Raw genomic sequence first — 19,272 nt, 5'->3', positions numbered from 1 at the left:
CAACGCAGTACAGCAGAAATGAATTTAGTACAATAGTGAAAACTGACCGGGAATTGATCGTATATGCACTCCCTTCGACCTTTTCCATCTGTTAGAGGATGTGTGCTCCTTCACAAATTTGGTGACAATCCATTTACCTGAACTTACTTTCCTCACCAAAATCATCACCCTGCATCCAACCCTCGTCTCTGCCCTTTGCCTCATGATTTTTTCTCACTTGTCGGGCGTTCTGAAACCCTCTTTGTTACAAACAAGGGCCCTTCCGATGGGAGATCCATCACGCCTTGAACGGGAAAGTTTGCTTACACGAATGATGAATCCTACCCTCGTGGCATATGCATTATAATACGCATGTGCAGCTGCCTCAGATTCAAACTCTTGACCCTCATAAGGCTCATCAGCCGTAGCAACCTCAGGGAAGTCGCCATTTTCTGGAGAAGTTTGATCCAACTTGTCATTCAGACTCGGTTGGAAAATCCCTTCGACAGGATTTTCACTTGTTTCATTTTCATTGTCCATGCTACTACTACCCTCCACTTGGACCGAATTCAAGAGGATGCCACCATTAACATCACCATGAACCCCAAACTCCACTGCGAGAACAAGCATTTTCTGTAATTATTTCTATCGAAGTCGAAAATGGCTAACTGCCTTCAACTTCATAGAACTAAAGTAACCACAGAGTGACATTGACATTACATTCAATCTCATGAACTTAACCGATATTTACCGAAAATCGAACACAAGTAAATTTCCTGAAAAAAATGCTTTTAATGCAACTTACATTGAATCTGGTTTCCAAGAAAGCTAAGTAAAAAAATGCAAGGAAAACACATGATAATTCTAAATGTCAGTTCTGAATCAGAAATTTCATAAAAATGAAAGGATAAAACGAACATAAAAGAAATTTCACGAGTCCAACTTGAAGTCAACTCTTGAATTCAAGCTTTCTCCTTTTTCTTTCTCTTTCTTTCGTTTTCCTTTTCAATTTCCCTTCATTTTACTAGCAACCAAACAGATTCCAAAAAAACTGAAATTACCAGAACAAACAAAATGATATCAGATCTAATAAAAATTCAAAACTGACAACCTTATCACCTACACGCACAATTTATCGGAAATCAAACAGCAAATAAATTAATAAATCGAACGAAAAATAGAATATAATTAAATCTATCCATTGGCACTTTACAATGAGCAATTAATCAAAAAATTAATTCAAATAAACGTTAAAAAGACTAAAATTAAACCTAAATTAATGAAAAATAAGAACCTTACTCGAAAATGTAACGTTAACGGGGAATGAAATTGTGGATGATCGATTAGGGTGTCGGAGGAAGGCGAAACTTTCTGGGGGAGTGCGAGACCAGCGTTGGGGATTATAGGAACGCAGAAAGAACGAACGTGGCGAGATTTGATTAGGTTTAATATAGTATAAGTCAAAAGCTTCGTATTGGCTAATGAAATGTCGACACGTGTTCAAACAAGGTGGACCTGACCTCGCTTGATCATTGTTTCGCTCTTGGTCGGGCAAAATCGCGGAAGACTCGGGTTTCCTTCCAAAATCCAAAACCCGACCCCTTTTTTACATTTAATACAGTACAATTGATTACTGTTCGTATAATATTCATATGTTAAGTTAAATAAATAAATATATATAATATTTTTGATAAATAACGTAAATGGTTTTTCAATTATGGGGTATTATTTTATTAAGTTCATCGGTTATTAAAAGTTATAAAATAATCATTTAATTATAGAGTGTTACTTTATTGAGTATTTGATTATTAAAAGTTATAAAATAATCATCCGACTATTCATTATGTTTTACACTCGTCATCTTTCATTAAAAAATTGACGTTTGTTTAAGTTGGATGTTAACCTAATGACTATGATATGATAATCGCTTGAGATTTTGAAGTTAAATTTTATGATATCATAGTCAACAAATTAACGTTTAACTCATAATATCGTCATCTTTTAATAATATAAGACGAGTTTGAAACATAACGAATAATCAAGTAATTATTTTATAACTTTTAATAATTGAAATACTCAACAAAATAATACTCTAAAGCTGAATAATCAATAGTCTAAAAACTTAATAAAGTAATATCCAATAATCAAGAGACTATTTGCTTAATATTTATAGAGTAATTTATCGTCTTCATATTTATGTTGAGATTATAAGCCCAAAATCAAGTTTCCTACGTATTATTCTAGTGGAAAAGAACATGAAAACAGCCAAAAACTCAGCAGAGCTTCCATGGCTTCCCATACATACATAACCAGAAACACACACATTCACATACATGCAGGCATGCATATATATTGATTTTCATCAAAATCAGTATTTTGTTCTTCCATCACCCTCTGTGATCACATCTTTGAAAGCCCCTCCGCTTGGGATCATAGGCAACACATGTTCTTGATGTGGGACGATCACGTCTAGCAAGTACGGTCCGGGTGTCTCCAGCATTTTCTGGATGGCCGCTCGGAGATCTTCCTTCTTCGTCACGCGAGCGGCGGGTATTCCGCATGCTTCTGCGAATCTCGACATGTTCGGGAATATCTCGGACTCGTTCGACGGGTTGCCTAAATACGTATGAGCTCTGTTCGCCTTGTAAAACCGATCTTCCCATTGGACAGTCATGCCTAGATGCTGATTATTTAACAACAATATCTTGATGGGGAGTTTCTCCACGCTGATTGTCGCCAACTCTTGGACGTTCATCATGAAACTTCCGTCACCGTCGATGTCCACAACAACAGCCCCGGGATTTGCGACGGCGGCTCCAATGGCAGCGGGCAATCCGAATCCCATTGCTCCCAATCCCCCTGATGTCAACCATTGGCGTGGCTTCTTGTGCCTGTAAAACTGAGCAGCCCACATCTGATGCTGGCCAACGCCAGTACTTATAATTGCATTCCCATCCGTTAATTCGTCGAGAAGCTGAATCGCATATTGAGGCGGAATCGCTTCCTCGAAGGTCTTATAATTCAAAGGGTATTTCACCTTCTGTTCATTTAACTCCTCCCTCCAAGTTGAATAATCGAGTTTAAGCTTAGCTTCCTTATTCTCCAATATCCTATTAATCCCCTTCAAAGCCAATTTGACATCGGAACAAATCGACACATGAGGCTGCTTATTCTTCCCGATTTCGGCTGAATCAATATCAATATGCACGATCTTGGCCCGCCTGGCAAAAGCCTCGAGTTTTCCGGTCACACGATCATCGAACCGCACACCAAAAGCAAGCAACAAATCACTCTTATCAACAGCGTAATTAGCGTACACGGTTCCATGCATCCCAAGCATTCGTAACGACAACGGATCCGAGCTCGGGAACGAGCCGAGACCCATTAAAGTACTCGCGACCGGTATTCCGGAAAGCTCGACGAATCTCTTCAACTCCTCACTGGAGTTCAAACACCCACCACCAACATACAACACGGGCTTCTTCGATTCCGAAATCAATCTCACAATCTGCTCCAACTGAGCCTCACTGGGATCCTTAGGCAATCTAGACATATAACCAGGCAATCGGAGCGGCTGGTTCCACTTCGGAACGGCAGGTTGCTGTTGTATATCCTTCGGTATATCGATCAAAACGGGGCCGGGTCGACCCGAGGTAGCTAAGAAGAAAGCTTCACTAACAATCCTAGGGATATCATCAACATCAAGCACAAGATAATTATGTTTCGTGATAGATCGTGATACCTCAACAATCGGAGTCTCTTGGAAAGCATCGGTTCCGATCATTCTCCGAGGGACTTGACCCGTGATCGCCACTACAGGAACACTATCGAGCATCGCGTCGGCGAGACCGCTCACCAAGTTAGTCGCCCCCGGACCAGAAGTTGCAATACAAACGCCGGGAAGGCCGGAGGATCGCGCGTAGCCCTCCGCCGCGAAAACCCCTCCTTGCTCGTGTCTTGGGAGGACGTTTCGGATCACTTTGGACCTAGTTAAAGCCTGGTGGATCTCCAGTGAAGCTCCGCCTGGGTAAGCAAACACGTTCTTGACCCCTTGTCGTTCGAGGGCTTCCACGAGGATATCGGCGCCTTTTCGCGGCTCGTCAGGAGCATAACGGGAAACGAAAACATGGACAGATGGGGTAGTTGGGGTGACGGCGGAGGCGGCGGAATTTGATTGTGGAAGAGAGCTGGAAACGGTGAGGGAACGGGAAGGCGTGAGCTTTCGAGGGATTGTTGAAAAAGGAAGGACGGATTTAGAACTGAGTAGTGAAGATTTGAAGGAGAAAGCCAAAGGAGAAGGCTTGGGTCGTATGGTGCTTGCAGTAGCCGCCGCCATTGTTGTCGATCAGAGCTTGGCGAGCAAAACAAATGGATTAATAGATTAATTTCCTTTTTATATTCTCTCTTAAAGTATCATTTAAATTTACTTTAAAATAATAAACTAATAGATTAAATATAGATACTTAAAAAAATTAAAATTTAATTTTAAATAACTCATTTCTACTCTTAATTAAATAATTTTTATTGGACTCATTTCTACTTTTAATAGATAAAATATTTCGCCCTAAATTAAAATCTAAATTCAATTTTTTTTTAAAAATATTCTTATAAAATCATATTAAATATCCATTTTTAATCTTGAGCTACGAGGAATCAAGGTCAACACCCACCTACTCCCTCTTGCAAGTTGTAATATTTACGAGAATGCATGTACCACTTGTGATTTTCCTTTTAAAACTTCACATCATGCAAATACTAAACAATTGTGGATTGAGCAATCAAACAGCAATCCAAGCCTAACAAGTTCCAAGTTAAGATTACAGCATGACATTTATTTAAACCCTAAACGACAAAGGCGGCCTGTCCATCAGCATGGACCATACTATGTTTTCTGGCACTGAGTTTTCAGCTGGCTGCATTACATCATTGTCGTTCGAATCTTTTTTCAAAAGTGAAATTGCATGCTATCAAAGTCATATGGGCTTTATACATTTCCAATAAACAACCACATGCAAGAGCTATATCTTCATCATGGGGCTCACCACATCCAATGCGTCATGGGTTTTATATTTTGCTTTTAAGAACGTTCAAACAATGATATTTTATTAAAATATCACGATCATAGAATTATTTTATGATATTTTTTATTACAAAAATGACCATTGATAAGTGATTAATCGAGTTTCTTCTCCAGGAATGCATATCAGCTTATAACAGACTCTGTATCTCAGCCGGCGGATTGTGAATCTCCGTCAGGCCCGCTGATGCCAAGTGGTCGGTTTTGGCTATAGCATCGACTACGCCATTAGCTTCTCGACAGACATGGAATATCTTGATGCTCCAGTTTCGTTGGATAAGCTCACGAGTTAGCCGGGAAATAGTCGGTTTGCATCTTTGACAGGAAGAGGTCAAGATTCTGACAGCTTCAGAGTTGTCCATCTCAACCTCAATACGACGGATACCTCGGTTCCAGGTAATTTGCAAACCGTCCATTAAAGCCCAAACTTCAGTATGAAGTGTCGAGCAACGCCCGATATAGCTGTCGTAGCCCAACAACCATTCGCCATTAAAGCCTCAGAGAACGCCGCCACCCGTCGCTTCCATTGTAGAGAGATGAACCACGTCATCAGAATTCAGCTTATTCACTCCGGTGCTGGGAGGTCTCCAGTTTTGTCTCCTAGAAGCTTGCGCCACCTCGGATCTCTGGTTCTTGGGATGAGCCCGAATCGCCTGCGCCCAGGATCTCGCTAAATGGAAATTTTTTATTTTACAAGAAACACTTGTAATACGATGACACTTTACAATTATACTTTATTATAAAATTATTTTAAGGACCTCATTTTAAAAAACGACTTACGAACGGACGGACATGTGGGCCATAATGTTACATGTACCACATGGATATGCAGCAGCATAAGCTCCTTCAGTGCCACATGCATCACAAGTGAACAGATTACAATAATAAGTTTGAACAATCAAATGTTCACACATTACAACATCAAAACTACAAATACAAAAACATAGTTTGGATAATAAAACACAACAGACATTACAAGTAAACCGGTCGGGACCAAACTCTGTTTTTCAATCATGGACATTCAGTATGCGTAATATAGTTGCATTCGAACTTTGAACATTCGGCAGCCAAATCTACACAGGGCTTACTACAGTCACTGCAATTCGTATAGTAATAAACCCTTTTAACAATAGTGAGAGGATGCTCATGTAGCTCTTCCATTTGGAAGTTAGTCCAGAGTTTAACAAAAGGATATTATCCGATAACACATTTGACATGAGCAGAAGTATTACACCTCGCACTCTGATAAAACCAAAGATTTGGATCTTGGCTTTCTTCACATATGTCACATAAATGACTTTATGAATAATCATTATCATCGTGATCAGTGAGTGAAAGAAGATGATCATCGCATTTGTGTTGGATTGTAATAGGAAGTGAAAAACACTTGTGATCTAAAGAAATGTGTGGAAAAGACGATGATAGTGGCAATTGCTTTCAATGACAAGAGGCAATGAGATGCATTTTTTGTGGACTATAATGTCACAAGCACTACATGAATTCCACGAGTGCCACACGCATCACGAATGAATGGACTTTGTCTCCAAAACAAGGTGAATGGGTGTGGATGATTTTTGTCTTCAATATTGTTCGACGGTGATTAACATGCAATATGAACAAAGGGCCACAAGTTGAACAACCATAAATAAATCCTCTTCCTTGGCCTATTCCACATATCGTGCATAAGAATTACGGTGTGCCTAACAATTCTCATTCCCTTAAAAATGGTGGGGGGGGGGGGAGGGTTGTTGATCAAAACCCAGTGAAGGAAAAGCAAGATATTCAAGAACCCAACCTCCAAAGGCAATCAAAGAGTCCAAATCATTAGTGTAGGTGGTGAAATGAGTCGGTGATGGGGTTTGAAAGTGAAAGACAGAATTTTTTTGTTGTTGTATTTGATGTGAAAAATAGCATTGAACCAATGGCTGTTTTGAGTTCCCAAATTCATCAGGAAGACCAACTCCTCCTGCCGCTAAAATCACAGCTAAATGCAAAAAAAGATGGTTTCTTTTAAAAAGAAGTTGAAAACTTTGACCAATAAGGCAATACATAACTCATTGAATTTGGCCATTTTCTATTTTTCTTTTGCTTTGTATTGATTCTAACGATAAAAACAACAATAATGGTAGAGCTTTGATTATAAAAACATAAATAAAAAACCAGTTTTAAGTTTTCATCTTTGTTAATTTGGATCAATCCAGGTCATATATATGATTTTAGTGTGTGAGTCTCTCAACGGAGATTTTCTACATACATAAAGACTCAAACTTGAAATTTTACTTAAACGATATCAAATTGTTTACCACTTAAATTAACCAACAATTTTATTTAACAAACAAATAGTCAAATTGTACTTTTCCACCTTCGAATGGTAAAGGCTTATGGTGGCCATGAAATGTGGGTTCCCTTTCCTTTACACTTTTTTGAAGGCTTTCCTTTATTTCTCATCTTTTTCATTGTTTATAGACCTTTGACTTAGATAATATTTGAAATCTAAGTTCTATTTAAAGACGAACGTAAGATTTTATATGAAGAATACATATATTTTTAAGGTTTAAATTCATTTGAATATAATTAGTTTCAATAATAGTTTAACCTAAATTTTATTTTTTCTAAACATATAATAATATAGATTGGCCCAACGGTTTTATTAACTGAAAACGTGATTAGCATATATCGATAGTTCAGGAATAAATTGAACTATTTAAAAGCTTGGGAACCAATTTGGAATGAGGTTCATAACTTGGGGATAAAATCAAAATATTTAGAAGTTTAAAGACTAATTTAAAATGAGAGTAATAGTTTGTGGATGAAGCCATACACTTTTTGTATAGAATGCGTGCTGACTCTTTCATTCTTCATGTTGCTACGTACAGGGTTTTGTTTTGAGAAATTTTGAAATGGTGATTATCAAAATTTAGAGACGGATGTATAATATTATGTTAGAAATACGACTGTATTTTAACATCTTTCGATTATTATGTGTGTCGAAGATAAATAAACTCTTTGGGATGTCTAAAGGTCGGATTCCCGATATTGTTACATATACCAATAAAGATTTATTAATGATTACTTATAAGTCTATGATCAATACATTCATATTTTTATGACATTACAATATTATTATATCCAAGTGTTACTAATATGTTCGAGGCTCGAATCGAAATCGAAATCAATATTTTCGAGAAGTAAGTTCAGTTCCAGCAACAATGGCCATTGCAATCAAGATCCTCGCATGCCTATTTTGTTCCGGAACGGGATTAAGAGGATTCGGTGGAGTGTTGAAAATAGTGGTGCAACTAGCCTGTGCCCTAGGTGTTTGTTGTTCGGCCTGCAACATGCCATCGTAATCCTTCTCGAAGAACGCCGACGACGTCGCTTGTTGGAAACCATTCGATAATTCGTGGTACGTGTTTTCGCACGTCGTGAGCGCGTTCTTCTTCACCGGATTGGTCGCGACTTTGAGTAGGCGTGTCGGTCGCGACTTTGAGTATTTGCTCGACAGTTATCTGCATCAGAGCCATGATATCCGCGGTCGGACTTCGCAAGTTTCGGTTGAAGGTGTTGTTACAAAACGCGTATTCCTACATTTGCCGGCATATTTTATCAATCGATGCTTGACAGGATGCAGGGTCGAGGCTTTTAGAGATTATATTCGGGTTGGATTGGATTCGAGTTTAAGATAAAAAATATTTGACCCGACTCGAAAAAATTATAATTTTACCTTATATATTTAAGGATAATTGCAATCAAACCTATCAATATATTATTTTTCCAATTAAATTTTTATTTTTTATTGAATAAAATTAACATTTTTTTATAAATATATTATTTAGGATTAGATTAGGTTGAGTTCGAATTTTATCTCAAAAGAGCGGATCAGTTCGGATAGGATGGAGGGTGTATAATTTTCATATCGAGTTCGAATCGGGTGAAAAATATATAATTTTCAGATTAAGTCGGATTGATCGAAAACTCAAATACTCAACCTAACCCAACCCAACCCAACCCGGTCTATAAGTGGTTATATGTATGAACATGATAACAAGAATGATATGATATAAAGCAAGTATGAATACATGATACGGAGCATGAACATGATGACACGTTAAATGACATGAGAATGTTAAAACTACGTAGAAATGAAATCATACCAACATACATGATCTGATTTTATGATGATTAGTGTTTTGAAACACATTCATTATATTTATAAGGGTAATACACCATTTTTCCTCGAAGTTTATTTTCTCTTTTATTTTATTTATTGTACTTTTAGATTTTCTAATTTACTCATTAATTTTTTGAATTATTCTTATTTTAATCCCTCTGAATTATTTTATTATTACTTTTATATGACATAACATTTTTCATTATTTAACATAAAAATAATTTAAAATGAAAACAAAAACATGAGGTCTACAGCACATGGTGATTATTTTAAGTTTTTTTATATTTAATAATAATAAAAAATACCATGTCATGCAAAAAATAATAAAAGAATCAAAAGTGATCGAAACATAAGCAATTTCAAAGTTCAGTGAGTAAATTAAAAAATGAAAATACAAGTAAAATAGAAAAGAGAGTAAAATTCAGTGAAGAATAGTGTAATTTACCCTATTTATACGCTTTTTGCACAATGAATCTGCACTTTGATGCACCTAAATACAGGGACGGATGCATTTTGGCAAATGTGGCTACCAACGTGGGTTTAGAGATTGAAATAAAGGTTTTTAAATTTTTCTAGTTATTTCAAAAATTTTGTGTTTTTTAAATATAATTTTATTTTTTACTTTTAAATAATATTTTAAAATTATCATATTATGACACATGTCATTTAACGAAGAAAATTAACGCCATTGAAGGCTCAGACACCTAAAATGGTAATGTTTACAATGTTAGACACCGAGATCATTTAAAAAATAATTTAAGAACTGTTCGTAAAAAAAGTATTATAGTTTAGACACTTATTTTATAATTAAGTGTAAAAAATGAATGAAATTAAATTAAATTTAGAGAGAGAAAAGAGGGTTTCTAAATGAAGCTCCATAATTCATCTCATTCAACCACTGCCACATTCATTGTCTTGAACTTATTTGAAAGTAATCTTTGTATGCTTATCAACAAAGCAAAGCCCCTCATTGATTCGCTCTCAAGGATTCTCAATATGAAAAATATACATAGCATGCCACTTAATTTTGGATAACCAATATTAATGTAGCACGTGTTAGAAAGTTTCCACCTTTTAAAAAAGGTATAATAACAAAATTAACCCCCAATGATTTGTCCATATCTTTTTTTTTTTTTAATATTTTAGCCCAACATTACATTTTGGAGCAAAATGTCTCTTGGTTGGATGAAAATTGTTAGTTAACTTATTGTCAATGTTTCATACGGCCGTGACAAGTCCATGTGTTTGTCACTTTAGCAAAAAATTATTTTTAGAACTATTAATTACATATAAACTTAACGATTTTCATCAATAGGACATTCCACGTCAATAGGAAATGTTGACCGTTAGTTAACTAACGATTTTCATTCACCCAGATGGTATTTTTCTCTAATTGGGGCTAAAATGCTCTAAAAAAAATAGAGGACAACGTGACTATTTATACAAAAGTCGAGGATAATTTTATTATTATGCCTAAAAAATAATTATATCACAAATTAAGTTTAAAAATACTAGTCTAGGATGATTCAACGTAAAGTCAACACAATATTAAATTCAGTAGCGGATCTAAAATTTTTAAAATTTTAGATTAAATTTTAATTTTTTTGAATATTTTTAATTAAACTCCTCTCGTAATTTGAAATAATTCTCATTAAATCTCTCAAATTTTAAAAAATTTTAATTAAACCTAGTTTTTATGAAGAAAATATAAATTGAACCCTTCAAAATTTTTAAATATTTTAATTTATACCTATAAATTTTTAAAGATTTTAAGTTAACCCCAAACTCTACACCAAGTCCCGTCACTGTAAATATGTCACATACAAAATAAATAAGAAACAATGTATACTTTGTTAGGTTCAATTATTTATACAATATGTGGAAATATTCCATTCATTAATCATTATTTCATTTTATGACTTTTCCCCACGTTGCCTTAGTCATATTTTTCAAACTTTTGGATAATGATAAAATTAGTCCTCAATAGTTACACTTTTTCAATTTAACTCATATACTTTTCATCTGAATTAACCCATAATATTTTAAACAAATCAAAATTTACCTTCAATATTTTAAGGACATTTATTTTAGATAAAAATAATAATTAAAATGTTAACGGAGTTGAGCACGAATCAAGTAGCCTCGGTGATAAAAGAATTGTTGGTATTCCTTGAGGACCCGAGCGAGCCACATGGGTTTTTAAGTTCGATGTAAAAAGGTCGAGATTTATATTTGAATAGATTCTACCTTGTACTTACTCAGATTAATAAAAAAATGATTTGATTTTTAAGGATGAAATTTAATTAAACATAAATGACTAAATTGATAAAAATGTAAGTATTGGGATCTAAATTAATTATTAGGCCTTTTTTAAAATTTTCTCTCGTTTTCCTTCAACACAAACAGGCAAAAAGCATTAGAGGGAGGGAAAAATAACCTTTAAATATTAAAATTCTTTCGATTTCCCTGTTTCCGTCTCTCTCTGAGTTTTATTTTCCTTCTCTATTTTCTCTCGTTCTCTCTCCTTAACAATCCCTTCATCAGGAACCATAAAGCTGGTAACAAAACCCAGAAAGAGGTAGAGAAGAAGAGAAATTTCTTCCAATAAATCGGAAAAGGAAGAGAGAAAATAGAGGAGAAATCCAGGTATTCTTCTTCTTGGTTTCCAATTTTAATCTTTCTTGAAATCTAATGTTTCTGTTTGCTAATCTGTGTCTTTTCTTTTTCCTTTCTATTTTTTTCTCATTTCGAAGAGGAAATTTAAGGGTTTCATTTATATTTAGATTCTTTGGACTTCTGTCTTGAATTTGAAGCAAACTCATTTCAGAACCGGGCTTAATTTTTCTGGGTCGTGGTTTGATTTTTGAATTGTTTGCTTTTTGATCTTTAATTTCTCTCTTTTTTTAAGGCTTTTAATGAGTCTGATTCCTCTTACAATTTTATCATTATTTGAATGTTACTGGTGTGAATTTTATTGTAAATTCATCTCTTGACGTTTGATTTATTAATTATGATTAATCGAATTATGCATTTATTGTTTTATCTACCACGAAGTGATTGAAATGCAATGCTTGGGTGAATTTGAGCTTTTCTTCTGTATGTTCTGTTGCTTTATTTGATTTTGATGTTTTATGTTCAAATGCTTTGTGAAATTATGCAGGCATATGCATCTCCTTGAGGCTCCTTTGTTCAATTAGAGAATACTTGCAATTTGTATTTGAAGAAACGACCAAGGATGCGTCGTTGGCTTTGCTGTTCGTGTCAGGCAGACGAGAGTTACCAACAACACGAAAACGAGCACTTGAAAGCACCCAAGGATCATACTGATGGTATGCTACTTTGTTGCTAACTTGATTCGATAATTCCGATTTACTGTTAGAAATCCATTGGCATTGCAAATGCTGTAGTCATTTTCTGCTAGTACAGATCTTATACTTATTTAGTATTTACCGCACTCGGGATAATAGAGATGAGAGGCATATTTTCTATTTGTTGGTTCTTCACCAGAAAGCATGCATGACTGAGCCACTGAAACCCCCATTTTTTTTTTGGCGTTTTAAGCTTGTTATGATTTAGGCAAGAATTAGGAATCGACTTAGATTGCCTTATTTATTTTATATTTGACTTTTACTTGCACTCTCATTGTTCATGCTACGGGCTTTTAGGGCATAATAGAAACTCAAAGGTGCCGGCTCCTATCAAACCGGAAGTGCAAAAATCACCACCACCTATCGAAGTTCCTGCATTACCATTGGAAGAATTGAAAGAAAAAACCGACAGTTTCGGATCAAAGGCTTTGATTGGTGAGGGTTCTTATGGAAGAGTTTATTATGCCGACTTGAACAATGGAAAAGCTGTGGCTGTTAAAAAGCTCGATGTTTCCGCCGAGTCCGAGTCAAATGTAGAGTTTCTGACCCAGGTGTGTATAAGAAATTGTAGTTCTAAAATTCGGGTTGTTGTCGTTCATGATTCCCCTTGTTTCTCGACGATTCCCCTGCATGAATTTCTATGGTTAGGTTTCCATGGTTTCAAGACTGAAGCATGACAATTTTGTCGAGTTGCAAGGTTACTGTATTGAAGGAAATCACCGTGTGCTTGCCTACGAGTTTGCAACGATGGGTTCGCTTCATGACATATTGCATGGTTCGTCATGCTATCACATTATATTGATTCTTGATATAGATCTATCTGACCAGAGTGGACTCGTTTAGTTTGACACTTTTCTTGCTTTTGGGAATCATAGGAAGGAAGGGAGTTCAAGGGGCACAACCAGGGCCAGTTCTTGACTGGATTCAGAGGGTAAGAATTGCAGTTGATGCAGCAAGGGGCTTGGAGTACTTGCACGAGAAGGTTCAACCCTCGATTATCCACAGAGATATCAGATCTAGCAATGTGCTTCTTTTTGAAGACTTCAAAGCCAAGATTGCAGATTTTAACCTCTCAAACCAGGCTCCTGACATGGCTGCTCGTCTTCATTCTACTCGAGTTTTGGGAACCTTCGGCTATCATGCCCCAGAGTATCTTTCAAATCCCTTTATATTGTTTATTTGTTTCTCTCAAACTAAATCAGTTATTGCCTGTTGTTGAGCTGCAAATACTATATAGGATTCGGAACTTATTTTATGGCTCGAATGTATTCTAGGTATGCTATGACCGGTCAGTTGACGCAAAAGAGCGATGTCTACAGCTTTGGGGTTGTCCTTTTAGAGCTTCTTACGGGTAGGAAGCCTGTTGACCACACAATGCCTCGTGGACAGCAGAGTCTCGTTACCTGGTGAGCTTATTGCTTTCTCTTCTTTCTCCCAATCTTTTCACCTAAATTTCAATTAACACTTGAACGTTCCGTTTTCTCGATTTCAGGCTACCCCACGACTGAGCGAAGACAAAGTAAAACAATGCGTAGATCCAAAACTGAAGGGAGAGTATCCTCCTAAAGCCGTTGCTAAGGTATTCTTATCCTGTATTTGCATAACTTGCACTAGTTCAATTTCATAAAGCACACTATACTAACATATCGCATTCGGTATGTCTCTGCCGGTGCAGTTGGCAGCTGTGGCAGCGTTATGCGTGCAGTATGAAGCCGAGTTCCGTCCTAACATGAGCATCATTGTCAAGGCTCTCCAACCATTGTTGAAGCCTCCAGCAGCAGCAGCGGTGGCGGCACCCGAGACTTGAAAAGCAAATGAACCCAAGTTTCTCCTCCAGTAATCGGAACTTCCACGACCTATGAATAGGTTGGTTTCATAACGAAATACACTTTTTAATCTGATCACTAAATATTAATTATATACACATTCTCATATTTTTTCATATATGACGATGGTAAGCTTAGGATTGGGTTGATCCGTTTAATTTCTGTCGGTTTCCGGTTTTGGATGTAGTCGTAAATTGACCAGCGGTTTGGGTTGTGTTGACGAGTATGGTTTGGTTTGTACTTTGGTCATTGTTATGCTTCATAAATTTGTATGAATGTTTTCGTTGAGAGAGATTGGAACTAATCGAAGAGTGATGGGCAGTCTTTGATTTGTTGATGTTTATATCTATTTCCATGAAGAAGAAAAAAACACAAAAACTGAATAAGAAACCATCAAGCAGCCAAAGGACCTGTAAACTAAATAACCCATAACTCATAATGCAAGACTCAACAATAATCAATATAATGGGGGCATAATGCCGAAAATAGCTCTAATATTTATCAAAATGATCATTTTGACTCTTATTTATTTTTTTGGAGCATTTTGGCTTCCCAACGTTTACTGAGGCAAAAAGCTCCCTCTATAGATGGAAACTATTAGGTTAACACATGATTAACGTTCCAAAATATGAGTCTTTTTAATCTAAAATGAAACGTTGGGACAAAATGCTCCAAAAATAGAATAAATGACAAAATGACCATTTTAATAAACGTTGGAGTTAATTTCGACATTATGCTCCAAAACTATGCTTGATTTACATATGCATACTAAACATTTTGTGATTTGTGAGCCCATTGAATAGTCTCAATGGTTAAAGGGACTGTCATGTTCTCTTGAAGTCCTAAATTTGAGTAGATGCAACTGCAATATGATCAATTATTAAGGGGCTCTGAATGATTAAGCGCTGAATGATTAAGAGGCTTTGGATGAATTAGCTCTGAATGTGACATGATGTTTGTTTACTGGCTCTGAATCATTCAGAATGTACTTCTGTGCTGAATCAGTCAGCACTAAATCATTTAGAGGTGTGAAACAAACGCGCTGAATACTGAACGATTCATCATTTAACGTTGAATGGTTCCATTAAGAGGCAAACAAACAGCCCCTAAGAAAGATTATCATAAACTATTTTTTAAAAAATAGTGCTTTGTGCTTTGTGGCAGAGCCACAACTTGGCAAGGGTGAGCACGTATCCACCTTAAAATTTGATTTTTCTTCGATTAGTTACTTATTTTACGGACGATGTCTACCCTGAAATTTTATTTTTACTTATCCATTTAAAACTTTTATGTCATTAACATATATGTGTCCATCTTGAAAAATATTTTTGAATCTGTCACTGTTTGTGGTTCTCTCTAATATCTAAAGCATTTAGAACCTAAATTATCAGATTTAATCCATTTTAGTACCTAAACTTTCAATTTTTTTCAAAACAATATCTAACATTTAGTTTTCATTTCATTTCAATATCCTACCGTTAAAAACTTAACACGTTTAATACCTAAACTATAAGTTTTGATTTGTTTTAGTACCTAAAATTTTAATTTTTTTCGAAACTTAACGTTAAATTTTGAACAAGAGTATCAAAATAAAACGAAAACTATAGTTTTTAACTACGAGTACTAAATGAAACAAAAACTTAACTTTAGATATAGTTTTAAAAAATTAAAAATTTAAGCATTAAAATGTACTTAAGTACTAAACGCTAATTTACCCTATTTTTAACATATCCAACTAAATACAATCCAAATCCATCATTTATGATCAGATAATCCGGCCCTTGCAAATGTCAAGTATATATATATATATATATATACCCAAGCCAAATCCTATAATCCCAGAACACTCGGTCATCTCTCATTGGCGCCACCATCAGCTTGAGTTAACCAACCATGGATGATAATAAAAATCCCAAGAAGAAAACCCAATGTTTTCCTCTTCCTTCTGAAGGAAGTCAAGAACTGGGTCTTCCTTCTTTCAGTGAGAAAACTCTCCCTCTTTCTGGGTTTTTGCAGGGAGGAAAGAAAGATTGTTGCTTTGGAGTCGACGCCATTGAAGCTGTCAACAAGAGGATCATCAAAGGAAAAGAAACCTTGGATTCCCAAGCTGCAATGGAATCCGAAAAGAAACCACCTTTGGTTGATCTTGAAACTGGGAGGATTTTCACCGCCAAAGATCTTGATTTTCCTGTCGGATTGCCTCTGAAAATTGAAGTCGTCGATGATACAGCTTTGATCGGATCATTCGCACTCTCCAGAACTGGAAATTGCGGTGTAAAATATGGGAGGAAGAAGAAGAAGAAGGAAGCTAAAAGATCAAGAAGGAAGGGATGGATTGCAAGAAAGGTTTCATCCGTGGATTCAACGAAGATTATGTACTCGAGGAAGGAATTGCAGGATTTGAGGTTTGCTAATGTTGAAGAACAGTATAGTTTTTGGATGGATATCTATGGCGGTCTCGCCATTGATGTGATCAAGGAGTATGAAGATTTGGCTAGCAAGCCACAGAAGAACACTGCAAAGATTGGTAAGTTCTTTTTGAATGTGTGTGCTTTCATCATCTTGTTTTCATCTCTTTAATCAATGGACTCGTTATCTGTTGTTGTTGTCGCAGGTTTGGTTGCTGGAAGAGGAACAAGGGTTGGTGTCAACATCTTTGTACATTGACTCTCCGGGCGGATTCCGGCTCGTAAAACTTTGTTGCTGATACTTTTAGGCACATTGTATCAGTGTTCAGTTCCCTCCCCTAGGCACATTGTGTGAATGTTTAGATCCTTCCCCCATAGGATACTTGTAAATAGGATTCTCTTGTTGTATGAGATTGTATGTTCTGATGTGATCCTGCAAAGGCCCCGTTCGCTCTGATTTCGACTCGAAAACTTTCGTTTCGGATTCTTAGGCAGTGTTTAGTTTCCCTGTATAGGATGGTTGTAAAGAGGATTCTTGTTGTAGGAGAATTTTGTGTTGATAATATGCAGGGTGTCGTATGGTACATTCTTTGTAACTTCTTTAATGAAATTCAGCCCTTCACCATTTGCTTTCATGGTGGAATGCGATAACTAGTAGGGACGGAACTATAATCAAATATCGGGAAAGATCAAATTATTCAACTATTATTTATTGTCTCGTCATAATACATGTTCTTAAACCTTTGTTGGTGATGGTACTTGGGATAATGTTACTTACATCATGTGTCGAATGTCGATATTCGTCGTTCTTTTCACATTCAAATACGAAAATATTAGAAGAGTTTTTTTAATGTTTAAGAATAATCAATTAAGTTAGGAGGGTTTTTCAATACATAAAAATAATAACGTAAACTACGTATTTAATACTTAAATTATCCATTTTGATTCGTTTTAATCTTTTAATTTTTTTTTCAATACCATCCGTAACATTTATTACATGGTTGTACTTGACATTGAATTATTGGCAATAGAGACTTGTACTGTATCACCATCGTGTAGTACATTTGAAGGCATGTACTAAATCACTGGAAAAATAGATTTATAAGCTGCTTGATTCTGCATTTCCATGGTGTGAGCACATGTTGGTGATCGGCGGAGGAGTCCGGCCGGATCGACCCGAGATCGGACACGTTCGTTTTCTGATTTGAAAATCTTATTTATAAGTTTTCGACCACTTCGTATGTTCTCATGTCGCCCCTGTAGGACTCCCCTCGATTGTTTTTTTGTGTGTTCTAAGTCATGAGTGAATTTATGAATAAATACGATCAAATATTAGTAAAAGGTGGAGGAGTCCAACCGGGTCGACCTCAGAACACATCTAGATTGACTCGGGATTTTGGTGGGTGAGTTTCTTAACAGAGATTTTCTGCATACACAAGGACTCGAACCTGAGATCTTACTTAAAATAAATTAAACTATTTATCACTTGAACCAACTTTATTGTTAAATTTTTAAAGCTTACTATAAGCGAATTCCAGATATATTAAGGTATTAATCACCTTTTTCTCTCTTTTAAATTTTATGAGGAAAAAGGTATTAGAAGTTTTTGTATTTCTGGAGAAAAAAAAAATTCAATATAACCCTTAATATTATTTTTCCTCTCAATATGACCTTTTAACTCACAAAATAAATATAATGTTGTCATTTGATCAACGTTTTCGTCGTTGACAGTTACAATATTGGTGTGCTAGTTCACAGTGTTGACGTGGCGGTCCATAGTGTTGATGTGGCGGTCTATCTCTCATGTTTGAGTTACCAATTTAATCAATTTTCTATGTCATCCGTCACATTAATATGTCACATTGGATTATCATGTCAGCATCGTGGATCGTGAATTGTCATGTTAGCATTGTGAAATACCACATTTGCACCGTAATGGTCAATGATAAAAAAACGTTAGTCAAAGGATCACATTAGATTTTTTTTATGAATTGAAGGGTCATATTGAAAAAAATAATAATAATACTTGAATCACATTAATCTGAATAATATAATTATTGTTAAAATATTTAGAAAACTTAGATAAATATTGTTAAACGTAATCATCTCTGATTTAAGAGACGGAATTATATGTAATTTGTTTAATTTGATATAGAAAACATAAATTAAAAATTTTACATGCACGAATCAATATTCTATTATTTTAATAATCATAATGTCAATTAAATTTAAATTTTATCAATCTACGTGAATGCATAAATATGTGAATTTTATTTAATATAGCTTTTTGATAATAAAAGTATATTAAATTATAGGCAAAATTATAACTTTTATCTCTGTAGTAGACCTAATCTATCACTTTTGTCCATATCGTAATTTCGTATCAAATTAACCCTCGAAATTTTCCTCACCAAATTAACAAGGTTAACATGATGAACAAACT

General features: G+C 35.5%; 4 protein-coding genes across 6 annotated transcripts; 2 read left to right on the top strand and 2 right to left on the bottom strand.

Moving 5' to 3' along the window:
- Positions 1-1,379, bottom strand: LOC120160885 (protein FAR1-RELATED SEQUENCE 7-like). Its single transcript, XM_039171210.1, has 2 exons — positions 1,279-1,379; positions 1-593 (listed from the first exon to the last, which is right to left on the bottom strand). Coding segments are annotated over exons 1-2 (381 nt in total). The 5' UTR covers positions 1,280-1,379; the 3' UTR covers positions 1-213.
- A 784-nt stretch (positions 1,380-2,163) lies between these two features.
- Positions 2,164-4,352, bottom strand: LOC120160849 (acetolactate synthase 2, chloroplastic-like). 2 transcript variants are annotated; one of them, XM_039171173.1, is made up of 2 exons: positions 2,343-4,352; positions 2,164-2,237 (listed from the first exon to the last, which is right to left on the bottom strand). In XM_039171173.1, the coding sequence occupies exon 1, from the start codon at positions 4,313-4,315 to the stop codon at positions 2,348-2,350; it is 1,968 nt and encodes a 655-aa protein (XP_039027104.1). In that variant the 5' UTR covers positions 4,316-4,352; the 3' UTR covers positions 2,164-2,237; positions 2,343-2,347. The 2 variants fall into 2 exon arrangements, with proteins under 2 accessions (XP_039027104.1, XP_039027110.1); XM_039171179.1 differs by having other exon boundaries at positions 2,168-2,241; positions 2,347-4,352.
- A 7,363-nt stretch (positions 4,353-11,715) lies between these two features.
- Positions 11,716-14,780, top strand: LOC120160862 (PTI1-like tyrosine-protein kinase 3). Of its 2 annotated transcripts, XM_039171190.1 has the most exons (8): positions 11,716-11,873; positions 12,388-12,556; positions 12,893-13,146; positions 13,244-13,370; positions 13,471-13,744; positions 13,870-14,001; positions 14,087-14,174; positions 14,271-14,780. In XM_039171190.1, the coding sequence occupies exons 2-8, from the start codon at positions 12,463-12,465 to the stop codon at positions 14,400-14,402; spliced, it is 1,101 nt and encodes a 366-aa protein (XP_039027121.1). In that variant the 5' UTR covers positions 11,716-11,873; positions 12,388-12,462; the 3' UTR covers positions 14,403-14,780. The 2 variants fall into 2 exon arrangements, 1 of the variants encoding a protein (XP_039027121.1); XR_005519457.1 differs by lacking the exon at positions 11,716-11,873 and having other exon boundaries at positions 12,410-12,556; positions 14,088-14,174; positions 14,271-14,396.
- A 1,394-nt stretch (positions 14,781-16,174) lies between these two features.
- Positions 16,175-17,363, top strand: LOC120160875. The gene is made up of 2 exons (XM_039171203.1): positions 16,175-16,948; positions 17,036-17,363. The coding sequence occupies exons 1-2, from the start codon at positions 16,315-16,317 to the stop codon at positions 17,086-17,088; spliced, it is 687 nt and encodes a 228-aa protein (XP_039027134.1). The 5' UTR covers positions 16,175-16,314; the 3' UTR covers positions 17,089-17,363.
- Positions 17,364-19,272: the final 1,909 nt, after the last annotated feature.

The sequence above is a fragment of the Hibiscus syriacus genome, unplaced genomic scaffold (genome assembly GCF_006381635.1).
Source record: "Hibiscus syriacus cultivar Baekdansim isolate YM2019G1 unplaced genomic scaffold, ASM638163v2 tig00002866_pilon, whole genome shotgun sequence".
NCBI lineage: Eukaryota > Viridiplantae > Streptophyta > Magnoliopsida > Malvales > Malvaceae > Hibiscus > Hibiscus syriacus.
Note: the sequence above shows the minus strand (reverse complement) of the source record. Positions and strands in the feature narration are given on the sequence as shown.

Excerpts from the sequence above, each read along its gene's own strand:
- LOC120160849 (XM_039171173.1), bottom strand. The coding sequence starts at position 4,315 with ATGGCGGCGGCTACTGCAAGCACCATACGACCCAAGCCTTCTCCTTTG.
- LOC120160862 (XM_039171190.1), top strand. The coding sequence starts at position 12,463 with ATGCGTCGTTGGCTTTGCTGTTCGTGTCAGGCAGACGAGAGTTACCAA. Across the intron at positions 12,557-12,892 it reads ACCCAAGGATCATACTGATG|GGCATAATAGAAACTCAAAG; the intron begins GTATGCTACTTT and ends ACGGGCTTTTAG. Across the intron at positions 14,002-14,086 it reads CAGCAGAGTCTCGTTACCTG|GGCTACCCCACGACTGAGCG; the intron begins GTGAGCTTATTG and ends TTCTCGATTTCA.
- LOC120160875 (XM_039171203.1), top strand. The coding sequence starts at position 16,315 with ATGGATGATAATAAAAATCCCAAGAAGAAAACCCAATGTTTTCCTCTT. Across the intron at positions 16,949-17,035 it reads GAAGAACACTGCAAAGATTG|GTTTGGTTGCTGGAAGAGGA; the intron begins GTAAGTTCTTTT and ends TTGTTGTCGCAG.